We start from the raw sequence: 19,713 nt of genomic DNA, 5'->3' as shown, positions 1-19,713 counted from the left end.
TTCACAAATAGTCTGAAAGCTGTGTGATTGTTGTGTGCTATGGCAGATTTGTTAGATTTGAAAGGGCTTAAAATTAGATCACTGTAGCTGCCATAATCCTTACGTTCAAGCTGTCAGAGCCGACGCATTCTGACTGGTTGAGTCCTGCTGGACTGAAGGTACATGAATGCTATGGGACACAGAAATGTCAACCACAACTTTAAAGTAGAAAAGCTATGATATTCGTTCATTCAGTTTTCAGACCAACATGTCAAGTGCGAGTTTTCTTGTGAGAGTTTTTAATGTGTGAGAAACATTTTTAACAACTATTTAATGATTTTTTTTAACTATTAAAAATAAAATAAAAAATAATTAAATAAAAGGTTTAAGTGCTAAAATTACTAAAACTAAAACTGAAATAAAAAATAATGAAAATACATAAAAATATATCAAATATGTTTTTATATATATATATATATATATATATATATATATATATATATATAAAATAATATAAATAAGAAAACTAATAAAAATGACAAAATCACTAAAACCTGAACTAAAAAGTGGAAATATAAAGCTAATTAAACATGCAATAATACTATATAAATAGTACTAAAATATAGGAGGTTTTTGGAGGTTATTCTCATTTCACGATAAATCAAAATGGCCTTGTTCTTTTGAGTTCATTGTACTTGAAAACATTAAGTTTAACTGAAAACTTCCTCTAGAAAGTCTAAAAAACATCAATTGAAACTCCGCTGGCTCTTTTCTGACTTTATTAACACATGGCCGCCCACAGTTACACATCAACAAAGCCTATTCAGTGTTGAGCGTGGCCTGCCCAGTCACGTTGAGGTAATACTGAGGGAATAGGAAAGAAAACTCATTTTTGTTTAATTATGACTGATAAAATACTTACATTAAAATTCTATACTATTTTGTATAGACAAATTAAAAATAAACCAAAAACTAAAACCACAACATTATAGTAGTAGTGCAGTATGGAAAATTTATATTTATTTTGAAGATTACATTTCACAGTGTTATTAAATAAATATTTTTAAAGATTAGATTAGATGAGCATTAGTAAAAATATGGAAAATAAGAGCAATTAAATATCCAGTTTTGACTAATAAAGTAAAAAATCTCTAATATCAGCTGGTAATGGATGTTCTATATATCCTGAGAGTAAAATTGCGTTCACCAACAGTAATTTTTAATTTAAATACAATCTTAGACTTTTTATAGTGACCCTGTGCTGCCGAGTGTGTGAACGACCCCCTTATGGTCCTTTGTATCTTCTCAAGTGGGCATCATTTTTAGTAAAACAATAGAAATCTCTCTCTCTCTGTGATTGAACAGGCTGTGCTAGGCTGTCATATTTGTGTGTGTTGGTGGAGTGTGTGCTGCGTTCTCACCCAGAGGGAAGAAACAGTCGTGCCTTTGTCTTTAACGCACCCACAGCCATTCTTACACACACACTGACAGGAGCGGGATAAATAGCCGTATTGTTTATATGGTAAAGCACTGTTTTGTTTTGAGGCGTTTTGTTGTGTATTTTGAGGACGTTTTTGATTTGGAGGGATAGCATATGATTTGACTTTAAATCTCTTTAATGGGATGACGGTGCAACTCTTTTATTGCACAAGAGTCTGAGTCTGTACATCATCATTGCCTTATTATGGAGCTGCTCAGTCTTGATGTCCATTTGTAGGCCAACCTAGAAGGCTAATTTGCTGAGTTCCCTCAGGAATTTTCACTGGCTTCTTAGAATAGTGCACTACTATGAGTTTATGTGCTTGATGAATTTGAACCGTAATATAACTACCGAAATAATATCTAAACATATATATGTTTATATATTTAAGAGAACTATTTAGAATTTCTCTGTGCATATGGCAGGAAATGAACCAACTACTTGCCCGCACACACACACACACACACACACACACACACACACACACACACACACACACACACACACACACACACACACACACACACACACACACACACACACACACACACAGGTTTGTTTTTGTGAATTTTGGGGACATTCCATAGGCTTAATGGTTTTTATACTGTACAAACCATATTTTCTATCCCCTACACTACCCCAACACCTAAACCTACCCATCACAGGAAACTGTGCACATTTTTACTTTCTGAAAAATGATTTATAAGCCTTTTGAAAAATGGGGACATGGGGTAATGTCTTCATAAGTCACCCTCTATTTGTAATACCTATGTCATTATACAATTTTGTGTCCTGATATGTCACAAAAACACACACACACACACACACACACACATTTGGTCCCCACAATATAATATAAACCTGTACACACACACTCAACTTTCTGCACTTTTACATTTTCATGTACATCATTTACATCATTTAATATGATAAATAAGCCGTTTTCCTTATGGGGACCAAAAAATGTGGACATTTTGTCCTAGTAACCTACACTGTAAACACGAATAAGTTGGCAAAGCTCAAAAAATTTTAGGCAATCCGTTTCCTCAAAATCTCTAAGTTAAGAAATTGAAAGTTTAAGTAAGCAAAACTGGCAGATTTTTATTTTGTACTCATAAATTTTAATTATTCTTAACTTGAAATGTTTGAGTACGCTAATTCAAACATTTAACTTAAAATTATCATGTAACTTCAATGCAAACATATTAGTGTAAACTTAGCTAGCTATAACAAGCTAATTCAGAAAATGCTAACTTGCTAATTTGCTAACATGTTAACAATAGCATGGTATAACACTTGCTAAATGAGTGCAGAAAAATATAAAGCATTTAGCATAATTGCTCTCATACCAAGCCGCATGCACCACTTGTCACCATGTTGGTAACTCTCCAAAAACCCAAATTAACAGAAACTCTTCTAAATTAGCATAACAAAACATTAATCACTGCTAAATCTCACACTTAACATTAATCTTGTACAAAAAACTACAGTACAGTCCAAAAGTTTGGAACCACTAAGATTTTTAATGTTTTTAAAAGAAGTTTCATCTGCTCACCAAGGCTACATTTATTTAATTAAAAATACAGTAAAAAACAGTAATATTGTGAAATATTATTACAATTTAAAATAACTGTGTACTATTTAAATATATTTGACAAAGTAATTTATTCCTGTGATGCAAAGCTGAATTTTCAGCATCGTTACTCCAGTCTTCAGTGTCACATGATCCTTCAGAAATCATTCTAATATGCTGATTTGCTGCTCAATAAACATTTATGATTATTTTCAATGTTGAAAACAGTTGTGTACTTTTTTTTTCAGGATTCCTTGATGAATAGAAAGTTCAAAAGAACAGCATTTATCTGAAATACAAAGCTTCTGTAGCATTATACACTACCGTTCAAAAGTTTGGGGTCAGTAAGAATTTTTATTTTTATTTTTTTGAAAAGAAATTAAAGAAATGAATACTTTTATTCAGCAAGGATGCATTAAATCAATCAAAAGTGGCAGTAAAGACATTTATAATGTTACAAAAGATTAGATTTCAGATAAACACTGTTCTTTTGAACTTTCTATTCATCAAATAATCCTGAAAAAAAATATTGTACACAAATATTTTGTACAATTGTACACATTAAATGTTTCTTGAGCAGCAGATCAGCATATTAGAATGATTTCTGAAGGATCATGTGACACTGAAGACTGGAGTAATGATGCTGAAAATTCAGCTTTGCATCACAGGAATAAATTACTTTGTGAAATATATTCAAATAGAAAACAGTTATTTTAAATTGTAATAATATTTCACAATATTACTGTTTTTACTGTATTTTTAATTAAATAAATGTAGCCTTGGTGAGCAGATGAAACTTCTTTTAAAAACATTAAAAATCTTAGTGGTTCCAAACTTTTGGACTGTACTGTATATAACACGTAATTTTAGCATTTATTCTCCCTTGCTGGGAAATCGAAATCCCAGCCCATTTTCAGTTAAACTTAAGTTTGTCTAAATTAAAAGACATAAGTTCATAAAGCTCAAAACAATGAAATGTTAATTTGACTGAACTAATTTGCTTAATTTAAGTTTGTCCTACTCAAATAATTTGTTTTGAGCGTTAGGGTTTACAGTAGGACCACACAAACACAAACATGCTTCTTTAACTCAATAACTAGTCGTTCAGGCTTTAAACTTCAGTTGATTTTATTCTGAATGTTTGCTGATGTGTCCTTTTACGCCTGCATCATACAAAATCACCACTCTGGAACTTCAAACCCAGTTCATCAGGTTCTGTGAAAGCAACGTACAGTGGGGTGTTTGGTGTTTTTAGCAGAGCTGTGCTGGTGTCTGCATTTAATTATTTGCATGTGGTCAAAAAAATAGTTAATAATCCTGCTTCTGGTCTGAAGAAAGTAAGTCAAACGACAAGAGGGTGAGTCAGTGATGACGGAGTTGACATTTTTGGGTGAACAATCCCCAGAGTTTATTATTTTAAACTCTGTTGAGCATTGTTTATAGTCTATTAGCTGTGCAGCAAGCTTTGTATAGACAGATCATCAACATCACCGTGAGGTCCAGAGATTCAGAAGATTCCAGACCAAAATGGCATCTGAGCACACCCTAAAGAACAGATGCCTTACACCCTGGGGATTCCGAGAGTCTGCACTCCAAAGACAAAAATAGCTGGTTTGTGGACCATGACCTGCTCTGTTCCCTGAAGCCCTGGTGTGAGCCAGCAGCAGTAGGTCATTGAATTATGGTTATCAAGAATGCAAAACTAGCACGAACATCCTGATCACATGTGCATGACCACACAGCAGTGGGGCATGTCGGGTTTGAGTGAATAAAGCTGTGACCACAGTGAAAACTCCATTCCTGATCATTGCAGGTGTGTCTGTTTGTTGTGTAAAGACAGCAGGTAACATGGTGTTCAACCAAACACTGGATATGAAAGCAATCACAATTATGTAACTATGCATGTACGAATAGAAAGTATCATTTCACAATTTTTCGGTCAGCTGCACTGTTTTCTGTTCTGCATTTCTGATCTGTTATTTTTTATCTCCTCTCCTGTAAAGCATGTGAATTTTAGTCTGTTGGATCTGATTGTCATATGCAAGAGAGATGCGTCACCACGGTTGACTAGTTATCCAACAACTGACTAGTCACTGTAGTGAGGTCGACGATCTCGGATTTATAGCCGTACGTATTCAGATGGATGTCTTTGACCATTGTTTCATGGCTCACACTGTTGTTTTATTGTCTTCAAGTAGACCTTTGCTCAGAACTAAATTTAAGAAGAACAAATTTAATTCACTAAACAACACCTTGAAGGGTTAGTTCACCCAAAAATGAAAATTCTGTCATCATTTACTCACCCTCAAGTTGTATTGATATTTGGAAGAATGTCAATGGGTTGAGGGTGAGTAAATGATGACAGAATTTTCATTTTTGGGTGAACTAGTAATATTGAAATAGTTATATTTTTTTTAACATTGTGTCTTTACTGTCACTTTTCATCAATTTAATGCATCTTTGTTGAAAACGTGATAATTTCTTAAAAAACACAGTAAAAAAACTACAGTAGTGTGTTTTTTTTTTTTGTTTTTTTTTAAATAAAAAAGTAGAGATGGACACATGTAAATATGGCCCATAATGGTTATAAAAACGATAAGTAGGCCATCTAGAAATAATGTAGGTCTCATGATCATTTGTATATTACGGAAGAGGATTAGGGCCAAGCAAAATGTTGAGAATAAACTCATTAAATTACGAGAAAAAACTCTTTAAATTTCGAGAAAAAAGTCGAGATAAAATGTTGAGAATAAACTCGTTAAATTACAAGAAAAAACGAATTAAATTTCGAGGAAAAAGTCGAGATAAAATGTTGAGAATAAAGTCATTAAATTACGAGAATAAAGTCATTAAATTACGAGAACAAATTCGTTAAATTATGAGAAAAATGTTAAATTTCGAGAAAAAAGTCGAGATAAAATGTTGAGAATAAACTCGTTAAATTACGAGAAAAAACTCATTAAATTTCGAGAAAAAAGTCGAGATAAAATGTTGAGAATAAACTCATTAAATTATGAGAATAAAGTCATTAAATTACGAGAAAAAAGTCGTTAAATTACGAGAACAAATTCATTAAATTATGAGAAAAATGTTGTTAAATTTAGAGGAAAAAAGTCAAGATAAAATGTTGAGAATAAACTCATTAAATTACGAGAAAAAACTCATTAAATTTCGAGAAAAAAGTCGAGATAAAATGTTGAGAATAAAGTCATTAAATTACGAGAAAAAAGTTGTTAAATTACGAGAAAAAAGTTGTTAAATTACGAGAACAAATTCATTAAATTATGAGAAAAAAGTCGAGATAAAATGTTGAGAATAAACTCGTTAAATTACGAGAAAAAACTCGTTAAATTACGAGAAAAAACTCATTAAATTTCGAGAAAAAAGTCGAGATAAAATGTTGAGAATAAAGTCATTAAATTACGAGAAAAAAGTTGAGATAAAATGTTGAGAATAAAGTAATTAAATTACGAGAACAAATTCGTTAAATTATGAGAAAAATGTTAAATTTCGAGAAAAAAGTCAAGATAAAATGTTGAGAATAAACTCATTAAATTATGAGAATAAAGTCATTAAATTACGTGAAAAAAGTCGTTAAATTATGAGAACAAATTCGTAATTTAACGAATTTGTTCTCGTAATGTAACAAATTTTTTCTTGTAATTTAATGACTTTATTCTCAACATTTTATCTTGACTTTTTTCTCGAAATTTAACGACATTTTTCTCAGAATTTAACGAATTTGTTCTCGTAATATAACAACTTTTTTCCTCATAATTTAATGACTTTATTCTCAACATTTTATCTCAACTTTTTTCTCGAGATTTAACGAGTTTTTTCTCGAAATTTAAAGGTCCCATTTTTCGTGGTTTTTTGAAGCTTTGATTGTGTTTATAGTGTACAATATAACATGTGTTCATGTTTCGCGTGTAAAAAAACACAGTATTTGTCACATAATTTACTTATCTGTATACCGCTTTTTCCACTGTCATAAAAACGGGCTGATGACTTCCTTGTTCTATGAAGTCCCTCCTTCAGAAATACGTAATGAGTTCTGATTGTGCCAGCGGTTCCTGTGTTGTGATTCGACAGCAGCTTAGCGAACCTTGCCCGGAAAGGTCACGCCTCTTACCATAACGTGGAGATGCACGCGCTCAGTGTTATTGTAAACATGTCTTTAATTTTACCCTATCAATTTGAGCCAGAATCAGACCCGGTGATTGGACTGCGGGATGAAAATAACAGCGTTTCGACGACATGGCGACAAACACACTCTACAAACGCAACTCTTGTGTATTCCTGTGGGCGGAGGTTAGTCAAAAAACTGTTTTAGTGACGTCATTAAAGAAGGAAGTAGAGGGATGTAGTCCAAACTGGCCGTTCGATGTAGGCGACTTCTGTTAAATAAAATATCTCGCTTGGCATTGAACTTTGAGCTTTAAAATTTTACAGATTTTATTTATACTCTAACAACAACATTACACACTAACTAAAGTTTGAAACATGGGATCACGAAGAACGGGACCTTTAACAACTTTAATCTCGAGATGGTTTTATTTTTTATTATTGCTTGGCCCTTAATCCTCTTCCGTAGTATATTTTCATTTGACTTATTGGATTTAAATGATGTATCTGCTGTCTTTAAAATGAATGCCACCTTGTTTGATTTTTTTAATTTATTTTTTTTATTTCCTCATATGATACAATGATATTCATGCATCAAGTGTGTTGCAAGTCCAAAAACTCGTCACTGTATGCATAGGTGTATTTGTGAGGCATTTTTAATGCTTTAAACAAAGGCTCGCATTGTACTAAAGTAGGTGTTTCTGCAGCAGGAGCTACTAAATGCTTGTGTTTCTGATAAGCATTTCTGTGTTTATATGTGTGTATGTGTGTGTGAGATAGAGAGAGAGATTCAGTGAGAAGGTTAGAAAATGTAGGTCAGTTGTTTTTACAAGGGAACGAGATGCATGTGCATGTTGACTCAAATGTTTTCAGCATGTGTTAGTCTTTAACTGCAGTTCTCTGGAAGTTAACACACACACACACACACACACAAACGCATGCAGCTGTGACTAATGAGCTGAATGAAGTCAACTGAGTGTGTCCAGAAAAACGTATGCTTGTGCTCAGGTGACACACAGATGGATTGTTTGCATCGGTTTATGTTCTCCTGCATTAAAGGCTTAGGTTAACTCGATCTCTCCTGTCTGTTTGTGGATCTGTCTTAAGAGGATCTGTGGTCTTTTTTTTTCTTCTGTCTATCTGTCATCCACAGGTCAGGGACTCCTGTAATCTCACCAGGGTGAAATGAATTCAAATCTACTGTGCGGCAATTACTGTTTATTATAGTCCATATCTCTCTCTCTCACACACACACAGTTTTATAGCAGTTGTTGGACAGATTGCAGGCTATCACTTCACTGAAAACAATAATAGCACTAGTTATGTTTATTATAGGTAATATTAGGGAAAAGTGTCAATCAAAAGAAATCGCAGCAACAGCAAACCGCAACGATCTAATAAATTCCTGATAGGCAAAATCAAGTCCCACCCAACTTTTTTTTTTTCTTGTTTGAGAAGCCGTTTCATTAGGATATACATCACAGTAGAGAAGAAAAACTATTGCAGCTTCTGTTTCGTGTCGGCATGAGACCTTTTTTGTTGTTCGGAATGTCGCAAGCACTTGCAACATGGATCACAGTTCATTTTCGGACCAGGGCAAGCGTGTAAGTTCTTAGTGCTGTACGTACATGTACCAGCACCATGTATGCACACATTTCTTTGTATCTTCTTCAAATTAAATATATATGTGCAAATAATATCACAGATACAGCGGTATGTTGATATTCCTGAGAAAGATTTATCAAAACGTATTTGATTGGTTCATGATAGTTGTTAGTCGTCTCTAATGATAAGATTATTGGGAGTTGTCATAGGGTTCATTGATTGTATAGGCCTCATTGGATATTTTTATTGGATAATTGTATTAATATTCAATAAAATATGGAAAAAGTTTGCACTGTTTGTCACACTAGTGTGTAGTGTTGTCAAAAGTACCGACTGCGATACCAAGTCGGTACTGTAATTTAAAAAATATGACTCTTTGAGCGCTGTTGAGAGGATTCATAAACACCTCTGATTGGCCATTGTGTTCACACACTCATCAGATATGTCTGTGATTGGCTACAATCATCAACGCACTGAAGCGTTTGAAAGCACGCAGAAGTGTTTGAATTTGAAAGCGGGAGCGTTTGATATCTTATAAATCTCTCGTTATGCTATATTATCACAGAATATTGGATTCAATCTTTTTGTCAACTTGTTTTCATCATAGGCCTCATCTCTGAGAAAAAGAAAGCCTGTAATACTCAAAATAGTTTGCTTGTGTACGGTACATGATCGTGTGTGTGTGCATGTGGTAACGCGATTGCATGTATCTATGCGTGCACAGGTCCGAGGCCTTTATCTTTGCAAGCACACATGTAAATATGTGAACATGAACATGTTTCTGAACACTAAATGTTTCTCTTAATTTCAATCTCCCCCATTCATTTTATATAGATGGTCATTTTTGACCAATATAAGCTCAGAGGCCTACGATCAGTCAGTTTCAAAAAGAAATATAAAACCTGTCCTAATTGAAAGAAAACAAGTTATTTACTCAAAAAGATTATATCCAATATTTGGTGATAATATAGCATAACGAGAGATTTATAAGGGTCAGTGACGTGACAAGTAATTTTTTTGTCCAAAGGCCTTAAAGGTGCTAAAGAGGATGTTTTGTTTTATACATTTTTGCAATATTACTTGAAACTGTCTTTACTAACTGATAAAAGACTATTCATTAGGTGCACTGAAAGGAATAATATTAATATACATCATCTGTGCACGAGGTAGGGCCTTAAAAACATCAGCCAATCGTTTACGCGATCATCGCATAAACGATTGGCCCTCTGGCTTGTCAATCACTGCCGTGACGTTCCTTGTGAGAGACGAGCGCGGCTGCGCGCTCCAGTAACTTTCCACACTCCACAGGCGTGCATGCAATGTTTTTGTCAGGAGACAGGAGTAACAACTGCAGATTATGAGTTACCTGCGGTGAGTCCGACATAATGAATCCACTAACACGACACAGCGAATGCCGGTGGTAAACAAACACTCGTGTTCCAATACTCGTGCACAAGTTTTGGGAGGCGTTCCCTCGAAATGAGCTGTGAAGGAGGGGGGTTGTTCTTACGCATGCGCTCATTTCAAAAACTCACTAAGAGTCTTTGGTTTCTCAGTCGACGAAAAGATCCTCTTTAGCACCTTTAATCATAATAAAAAAACAAAGATATGACATCCAAAGTAAGGTAATACAACTACGAGCTCTCGATTATATTACAGCACATTTACAAAGTTCACACAGCTAATATAACCCTCAAATGGATCTTTACAAGATGTTCGTCATGCATGCTGTATGCATGCTTCGAATTATGTGAGTAAAGTATTTATTTTGATGTTTATATTTGATTCTCTATGAGTTTGAGGATATGCTCTGTGGCTAACGGCTAATGCTACACTCTTGGAGAGATTTATAAAGAATGAAGTTTCTTCGACGGCTCTTGTCTCCGTGAATACAGTAATAAACGATGATAACTTTAACCTCATTTAACAGTACATTAGCAACATGCTAACGAAACATTTAGATAGACAATTTACAAATATCACTAAAAATATCATGCTATCATGGATCATGTCAGTTATTATTGCTCCATCTGCCATTTTCGCTGTTGTTCTTGCTTGCTTACCTAGTCTGTTGATTCACCTGTGCAGATCCAGACGTTACTGGCTGCCCTTGTCTAATGCCTTTCATAATGTTGGGAACATGGGCTGGCATATGCAAATATTGGGGGGTGTACACCCCGACTGTTACGTAACAGTCGGTGTTATGTTGAGATCCGCATGTTTTCCGGAAGTCTTTTAAACAAATGAGATTTACATAAGAAAGAGAAAGCAATGGAGTTTGAAACTCCATGTACTGAACTCTTGTTATTCAACTATGCCGAGGTAAATTCAAATTTTGAATCTAGGGCACCTTTAATAAACTTCAAAATTAATTATATCTCCATTATGTTTTTGTTTTTTTACATTTTTTAAAACTTTATTCGTCAATGATCCATAAGCTATTTTTTGTAGGCCAGTCATTTTTGACCAGGAAACCACAAGTGTAACAAGTTCGGGGGGGAAAATCCCCAAAAAGTACAAAAATTATCCCAAAAATTTTGGGAAATAGTTATACCCTGTGTGAGCAAAGTTAGTAAGTTTTAGTCCAATGTGATAACAATAACTAACATTTTCTTTTCAACAAAATCCTCTTCTGGTTAAAATTACACAACATAAAGGTTAAAATACATCAAAGTGTCCCCAACTCTGTTTGTTTGTTTGTTTGTTTGTTTTTCCTCCACTCACATTTTAATATTGATTATTCGGTCTGTTTTATTGCTTGTCTCCCCCACCCTCTACACTCCCACTTTTCCTCAGCTTTACTTGCCCATCGCTTCCTCTTTTAAAAGCCCCGGAAATGCATGGATCCATGATCCAAAGAACATATTGTGCTTCAATGGAAACAAGAATATCTGACCTTTTGTACAAAGGAGTTCAGTGACACAAATCTGCTTTTACTTATACATTTCATTTGATCGTAGTGATCGTATAATATTTTTTAAAATTTATTTTATGTCAATATATTGTTTATTTCCAGGTTTATATGAAAAAAGAAAAAGAAAAGAATTTTCTTCTGAATTTTGGACTTGACTATACATAAACCCAGCAGAAATTAGTTTTGTGTGTGTGTGTGAGTGTGTGTTTGCATGTCAACCAGTCATGTGCTTTTCATACCAATAAAAACTTAGATAAATTCATTTAATTTAAATTACACACTGCTTAGTGTGTGTGTGTGTGTGTGTGTCCCTTTCATGAGAACACTAAATAGTGTTCAAGTCTTTGAAATTGAGCTAATTAGGACCAGGCTGACCTTATTAGAATAGTGTGTGAATGTGTGTAAGAACCTGTGTGTGTTTTTAGCTTCCAGAAGTAAATGTAGGTCACCTCTCTGGGGTTTACTCAATTTCAGACACATGCAGAATATTTGGACCGTCATTCAGATGAGATCACATACACACGATTCCAGCATGGCCCTTAAAATCCTTACTCACTTTGAAGGCACACATAAACAAACTATGAAATCGAAATGGTTTTGTTGCTTTTAGTCCGATTGTGTTAGTTTTGATGCAATCTCTGCTTGTGTACAAATGTGATAATGTGCAGTTAACAATGGCAGTCTCTTCCAGGAAAATATACCTCAAATATTGATGACTCATCCTGCACTATGCAGTTTATTATTTCTTAACTTATATATCTTCCTGTTTCAACAGGAAATATGTCAGTAACAGTAACTGTTTTTGTGAAGGTGAAGTGTGTAATTTCAGAACCACTAGCAACACCAAAGATAACATACGTGCATGCATATAGATACCTATTTAGCTTTGATATTTTATTTCAGTTTTAGTTTTAGTCATTTTATTATTTCTTAACTTATTTTATTTCAGTTGTCAAGGCAACATTTCTAAATAGTTTTAGTTAACAATAACAATACGGGTCAGACTAACTCATAGTCCTGCCCTAAGCTCATGCCACTGACAAAGCCATTGCTGTTACGGGATCAAAGTCATGCGCTCAAACAAACGAACAAACGAGCAAACAAACAGATTGCAATTCCGTTTGCTGCCACTTGTGGTGCAAAAATCATTCGTTTCAGCTTTAAATTGTTATTATGACATGAATAATAGGGTATTTCTAATGATGCAATGGACGTTTTGTTCTGGAAAGATTGTCAGTGCTGCACGTTTCAGATTTGTAAATCTACAAGCAGTGTCTCTGTGAGTCTTGTGAAATCATGGTGTCAGCTATTGTGTGTTTTAATGCATCGGCTAATGCCGGTGTTCTGTCCGGGCCCGTAACCTGAGCTCAATTTCACCCCGGCACTGCCCTTTCAGACTTACAGTTACAGTAGATGTCTGTGTAACCTGAGTCAGGAGTGATGGGAGCTGATGAGAAATGAATGAAATTGATTTTGTTCTCATTCCCTCTGTGCTTCCAGAGTCTCTGCAGCATCTGTCCGAGAGAAACACAGACGGTATCTGTAGGAGAGTGTGTGTAATGGAGCTGTGATTGAGTTTACCTCTAGCTGAGTAGAGTGAGACATGTTTATCTTTAACTCCAGAGAGGATGAACTGTCTGTATTCTTCTGTGAGAGGTCATTGAAGACTTTTATGTCTTTATAGGAGGTTTTAGGCCTACATAGTTATTAGCGGGGTTTGATTGACAAGAGAGAGAGGGAGACAATATGTGTGTGTGTGTAATGAGAGACACAGCACACACACCTCATACCACACCAGCTGAAATAATCAGCTTTTGTACTGAGAAAACAGAACATAAATTTGTGTGTGTGGCCATTGTTTCCTGTCTTGTTTGTTGGTGGTCTCATTGATCAACCTCGGACACAGCTTTCACTAATAGCAGCTATTTTTACTTGATATAATTATTATAAATAAAATGTGTTGACTGTTTAAAAATAAAGTGTGTAATATATGGCAGTGTTTTATTAGTCAAACCTAACCTTTATTTAACGGCATAATCAAATGAAAGAGAAAGGGGAAATTATTTATATATATATATATATATATATATATATATATATATATATATATATATATATATATATATATATATATATATATATATTCATGAACATTGAGTAGATTTAAACCAATTGTCTTTAGTCTATTGTAATACAAAATATTAATTCCCATTACTGTAATGCAGAAAAAGACTAATTATACTGAAAAGTATTTGCATAGGTATGGAAGAGGATTAAGGCCAAGCAATAATAAAAAAATAAAACCATCTCGAGATTAAAGTTGTTAAATTTCGAGAAAAAACTCGTTAAATTTCGAGAAAAAAAAGTCAAGATAAAATGTTGAGAATAAAGTCATTAAATTACGAGAAAAAACTCGTTAAATTACGAATTTGTTCTCATAATTTAACGACTTTTTTCTCGTAATTTAATGACTTTATTCTCAACATTTTATCTCGACTTTTTTCAAGAAATTTTACGAGTTTTTTCTCGTAATTTAACAAGTTTATTCTCAACATTTTATCTCGACTTTTTTCAAGAAATTTAACAAGTTTTTTCAAGAAATTTAACGAGTTTATTCTCAACATTTTATCTCGACTTTTTTTCTCAAAATTTAACGACTTTTTTTCTCATAATTTAACGAATTTGTTCTCATAATCTAACGACTTTTTTCTCGTAATTTAACGAGTTTATTCTCAACATTTTATCTTGACTTTTTTCAAGAAATTTTACGAGTTTTTTCTTCGTAATTTAACGAGTTTATTCTCAACATTTTATCTCGACTTTTTTCAAGAAATTTAATGAGTTTTTTCTCGTAATTTAACGAGTTTATTCTCAACATTTTATCTCGACTTTTTTTCTCAAAATTTAACGACTTTTTTTCTCATAATTTAACGAATTTGTTCTCATAATCTAACGACTTTTTTCTCGTAATTTAACGAGTTTATTCTCAACATTTTATTTAGACTTTTTTCTCGAAATTTAACGAGTTTTTTCTCAAAATTTAACAACTTTAATCTTGAGATGGTTTTATTTTTTTATTATTGCTTGGCCCTAATCCTCTTCCGTACATAGGACAATAAGTACACATGACATTATCTATTTTACTGAATATAATTTATGCTAATTTTAATTAAATATGACTGGACAGGAATAATTCTTACTGTAGTACATGTTGAAAATTAGATTTTTATTTTTTTTATAATTTTGTACTATTATTATTATTGAGTTTTTGAGCTGGAAATGTGCCTAGTTTTTCTTTTGGTTTAATGTCAGAAATTGTTTTTTTTTTTTTTTTTTTTTTGGTAAATGAGGAGATTTAGAGGTCATCCACTGCAGCCACAAAAACAAACCAAGTTTGTATTTTTTTGTGGTCTCAAAAATATTTTTAAATCTGTATGTGTATGTGAGAGACAAATGTGTGTATGTAAAGTGTACTCAGAATCCCTGTGTGTTCCTTTGTTGTGTGTCAGCAGGCAAATCACTCAGGGGAGAAGAATGGCTTTTGTTTGTGTGTGTGTGAGTCAAAATGAGAATGGTGTGTGAACAATACCAGCCTTCAGATCACCCGAGAGATTGTATTGTGTGCCCTTCTCTCTCTCTCTCTCTCTCTCTCTCTCTCTCTCTCTCTCTCTCTCTCTCTCTCTCTCTCTTCCTCTCTGCTCCTTGTTCTCTTAGTACCTGGTATGTGATTTGAATATATAAAGTGTTTCTCATTAATATTCTATTAGGTGAATGCATGTGGGTCTTTCTCCATTGGCTTTTCTCTCTGTTCAGGCTGCTCTGGTGCCTCTAAGGGCCTCCCTTGATCACTTCCCACTGCCACATTCCTGACTCATCTCTGCTCCGGCTCTCTCCCTGCATGACTGACATTATCTCATTCTCTGTGATGGGGTACTCTTTGCTTTAAGGCGTAGTACAATATGGCTTTTTTCATAGGCTACAAAAGGAGATCTTAGGCGGGATGTTCACACACTCTTAGTTTTCTCCATACAGTGAAAGTAAATAGCCGTCGAGATCCATAAATAACAAAAATCACCGCATGAAACTGGTACATTCTATTCCTGAAGACATTCAATAGCTCTGTGCGAGAAACTGATGTAATTCTCTGGGCAATTAGCATATGCGCATATTTAAAATTGGCCCGCCTGCATTATTCGATGTCAGAGCTTTGGTAAAAGGGAAGATTATTATTAAATAACTACTTAATTGTCTTCTAATCCACAAATTCACTAATGCCTTGTTTTGGGCGCAGGAAGGGGGCGTTTTTACTGCTTGATAAATATAAGCATAATGCTTCACGTGCTCGTCATTTCCTAAATTAGCACCTGAAATGGATAAATATTAAGTCTGCTCTTTAAAACAAAGAAAATAAGCAATATAGGAGACTGTTTAGTATGCGCAAACAGCGGGAAACTATATTCGTGCTCTAGTGCTATAGTGTGCTCATGTCAAAAAATCAATCCCAATTTGATGCCTGTGACATTATAAACACGCACATTAACCCGATCACCTTATTTAGCGTTCATGTAAACGCTACATTCGGATTCATCAATCGATTTAAACAAAAAGTGTCCACAGTGTAAACATTTGTGCTAAAGGATGGATGTCATTCAGTACAGTGTTCATGTTTACTGCAGCGTCAGAGCGAGGGTGTGTGTGTTTATTATGTTTTAGTAGAATGATTTCAGTTTTGGCTCATTTGAACGGTTCTTTCTGGTTGAAATGACAGGTTCTCAATTAAATGTTTTCAATGCAAGTTTCCAGAGGACTGAAATCCCTGAACCCCACTTCATCAGCTCCATGAGTTCCAGTTGTTTTCTGGATTGATCTGTCCCAGTTGAAAGCTACTATGGTCCTGTATTCAGTTTGGCAGTAGATGTTCTTAGGAAGAGTTTTCTTTGGAAATTCATACAGTGGCTTACTGATAAGAAACTCAGGATATAGAAAACAAGATTTTCAACTCGCATCCTGTTAGAGGAGCAAATATATGGATCACATTCCCAATCATTTACTGGAACATTTTCCTGACTGGAAACCAGCTTTAAGAATAATAGAAAGGATAGTTCATCCAAGAATGACAATTCTGTCCTTTACTTGCCTTGCTTGTGTCTTTAAAAAACCATGGCAAATAAGATCATGCTTTTTTCACATTGGTTACAAAGATAACTCTTCCATTAGCCAGACATTATGTATAATCACGTATTTGTGTTTTTGTCTGTAGGTTGTGTAGTCTGACTTTGAAGAAGCTGGTTGTGATGAAGGAACTTGACAAGGAGCTGATATCTGTTGTCATTGCGGTCAAGATTCAGGTAAGTTGTGATCAGCACTTTGTTGTTTTACAACTGCAGTATGTGTATAGATTTATTTTTTTCCAACAAAGAACACAACATTTACAAGTATAAAGACAATATATACAATATTTAAGGATTACAATAAATAAGATTCTGAAATGAGTTTATTACATTTTACACCATAGAAGAGTCTTACAAGCAATTACATTTTTAGAATTCCATTAAAGAAATATAATATATATCAACATCTTTCTTGGAAAAAAGGGCATTTTCTTTGAAAATGTACATTCATGTGAAAAAGAAAGGACACCCTTTTGAATTCTATGGTTTTATCTATCAGGACATAATAAAAAAGGTAGGTCTTAAAATTAGGTAAATACAACATCAGATGAACAACAACAGCACATGACATATTACACCATATCAATATTTTCTTAAAGGAACACTCCACTTTTTTTTGAAAATAGGCTCATTTTCCAACTCCCCTAGAGTTAAACTGTTGAGTTTTACCGTTTTTGAATCCATTCAGCCGATTTCTGGGTCTGGCGGTACTGCTTTTAGCATAGCTTAGCATAGTTAATTGAGTCTGATTAGACCGTTAGCATCTCGTTCAAAAATGACCAAAGAGTTTCGATATTTTCCCTATTTAAAACTTGACTCTTCTTGACTCTTCCGGCGTAATAATCAAGGAACTTTGCTGCCGTACCATGGGTACGGCACAGGGAGCATGCCTTGCAACCATGGAGACATTTGTGAGAGACGCTGCGTAATATCATTGCGTCTGCTGCACTCATGGTACGGCAGCAAAGTTCCTTGATTATTACATCGGAATGAGAGTATAGTTCCTAGCCATATCGGCCTAGAAAATCACAACTTTTCATTTTCCGTCGGTCTTAGTACACGATGCAACTACAAGTGAGTCAAGTTTTAAATAGAAAAAATATTGAAACTCTTTGGTCATTTTTGAGCAAGATGCTAACGATCTAATCAGATTCAATTAACTATGCTAAGCTATGCTAAAAGTGGTACCGCCAAACCCAGAAATCGGCTGAATGGATTCGAAAATGGTAAAACTCAATGAAAAATTGTGATTTTCTAGGCCGATATGGCTAGGAACTATACTCTCATTCCGGTGTAATAATCAAGGAACTTTGCTGCCATACCATGAGTGCAGCAGGTGCAATGATATTACGCAGCGTCTCTCACAAATGTCTCCATGGTTGCAAGGCATGCTCCCTGTGCTGTACCCATGGTAGGGCAGCAAGGTTCCTTGATTATTACGCCGAAAGAGTCAAGAAGAGTCAAGTTTTAAATAGGAAAAATATCGAAACTCTTTGGTCATTTTTGAGCGAGATGCTAACGGTCTAATCAGACTCAATGAACTATGCTAAGCTATGCTAAAAGTGGTACCGCCAGACTTGGAGATCAGCTGAATGGATTCGAAAATGGTATAATTCAACAGTTTAACTGTAGGGGAGTTGGGAAATGAGCCAATTTTCAAAAAAAGTGGAGTGTTCCTTTAACAAAACTAGGCTAAAATAGAGAAGCCATGTGTGACAAACTATGTACACCCTTACTGCTTCCGTAGGATTTAAGAGGGTAAGTATCAGTCAGACGGCACTAATCAAATGCCTTTGATTAATTGATCATTAGCAAGTGTAATCACCTCTATAAAAGCAGAAGTTTTGGCAGTTTGCTGGTCTGAAGCCTTCAGATGTGTGTTAACACAATGCCAAGGAGGAAAGACATCAGCAATGATCTCAGAGAAGCAATTGTTGCTGCCATCAATCTGGGAAGGATTACAAGGCCATTTCCAAACTTTTTGAAGTCCACTGGGAAGGATTACAAGGCCATTTCCAAACTTTTTGAAGTCCACCATTCTACAGTGAGGAAGATTATTCACAAGTGGAAAACATTTGAGACAGTTGCCAATCTTCCCAGGAGTGGACGTCCCAGCAAATTCACCCCAAGGTCAGACCGTGCAATGCTCAGAGAAACTGCAAAAAACCCAAGAGCTACATCTCAGACTCTACAGGCCTCATTTAACATGTTAAATGTTAAAGTTCATGACAGTACAAGTAGAAAAAGACGGGACAAGTTTGGCATGTCTGGAAGGGTTTCCAGGAGAAAGCCTCTTCTCTCTAAAAAGAACATGACAGGATAGCTTATGTTTGCAAAGTTGCATCTGAACAAACCTCAAGACTTCTGGAACAAAGTCCTTTGGCCATAATGCACAGTGCCAAGTTAGGCGCAAACTAAACACAGCATATCAGCATAAACACCTCATATCAGCTGTCAAACACAGTGTTGGAGGGGTGATGATTTTAGGCTTGTTTTGCAGCCTCAGGACCTGGGCACTTTGCAGTCATTGAGTTGACCATAAACTCCTCTGTTTACCAAAGTATTCTAGAGTCAAATGTGAGGCCATCTGTCCGACAGCTAAAGCTTGGCTGATTTTGGGTCATGGAACAAGACAATGATCCCAAGAACACCAGCAAATCTACAGCAGAATGGCTGGAAAAGAAAAGAATCAAGGTGTTTCAATGGCCTAGTCAAAGTCCAGACCTCAACCCAACTGAAATGCTGTGGCGGGACCTTAAAGGTTTAGTTCACCCAAAAATGATAATTATGTCATTAATTACTCACCCTCATGTAGTTTAATACCCGTATGACCTTCGTTCATCTTTAGAACACAAATTAAGATATT

The 19,713-nt window shown here is 34.8% G+C and overlaps 1 protein-coding gene across 6 annotated transcripts in view; it reads left to right on the top strand.

Annotated features, from left to right (window-relative positions):
• pacs2 (phosphofurin acidic cluster sorting protein 2) overlaps positions 1-19,713 on the top strand; it is a 55,275-nt gene that overhangs the window by 4,409 nt on the left and 31,153 nt on the right. For all 6 annotated transcript variants that reach the window (XM_048205650.1, XM_048205654.1, XM_048205653.1 and 3 more), the window contains exon 2: positions 16,937-17,024. In XM_048205650.1, coding sequence (XP_048061607.1) covers positions 16,937-17,024 — 88 coding nt within the window. The remainder of the gene's footprint in view (positions 1-16,936; positions 17,025-19,713) is intronic.

The sequence above is a fragment of the Megalobrama amblycephala genome, linkage group LG10 (assembly GCF_018812025.1).
Source record: "Megalobrama amblycephala isolate DHTTF-2021 linkage group LG10, ASM1881202v1, whole genome shotgun sequence".
NCBI lineage: Eukaryota > Metazoa > Chordata > Actinopteri > Cypriniformes > Xenocyprididae > Megalobrama > Megalobrama amblycephala.
The sequence above is the reverse complement of the archived record's forward strand: the minus strand, read 5'-3'. Positions and strand labels throughout refer to the sequence as shown.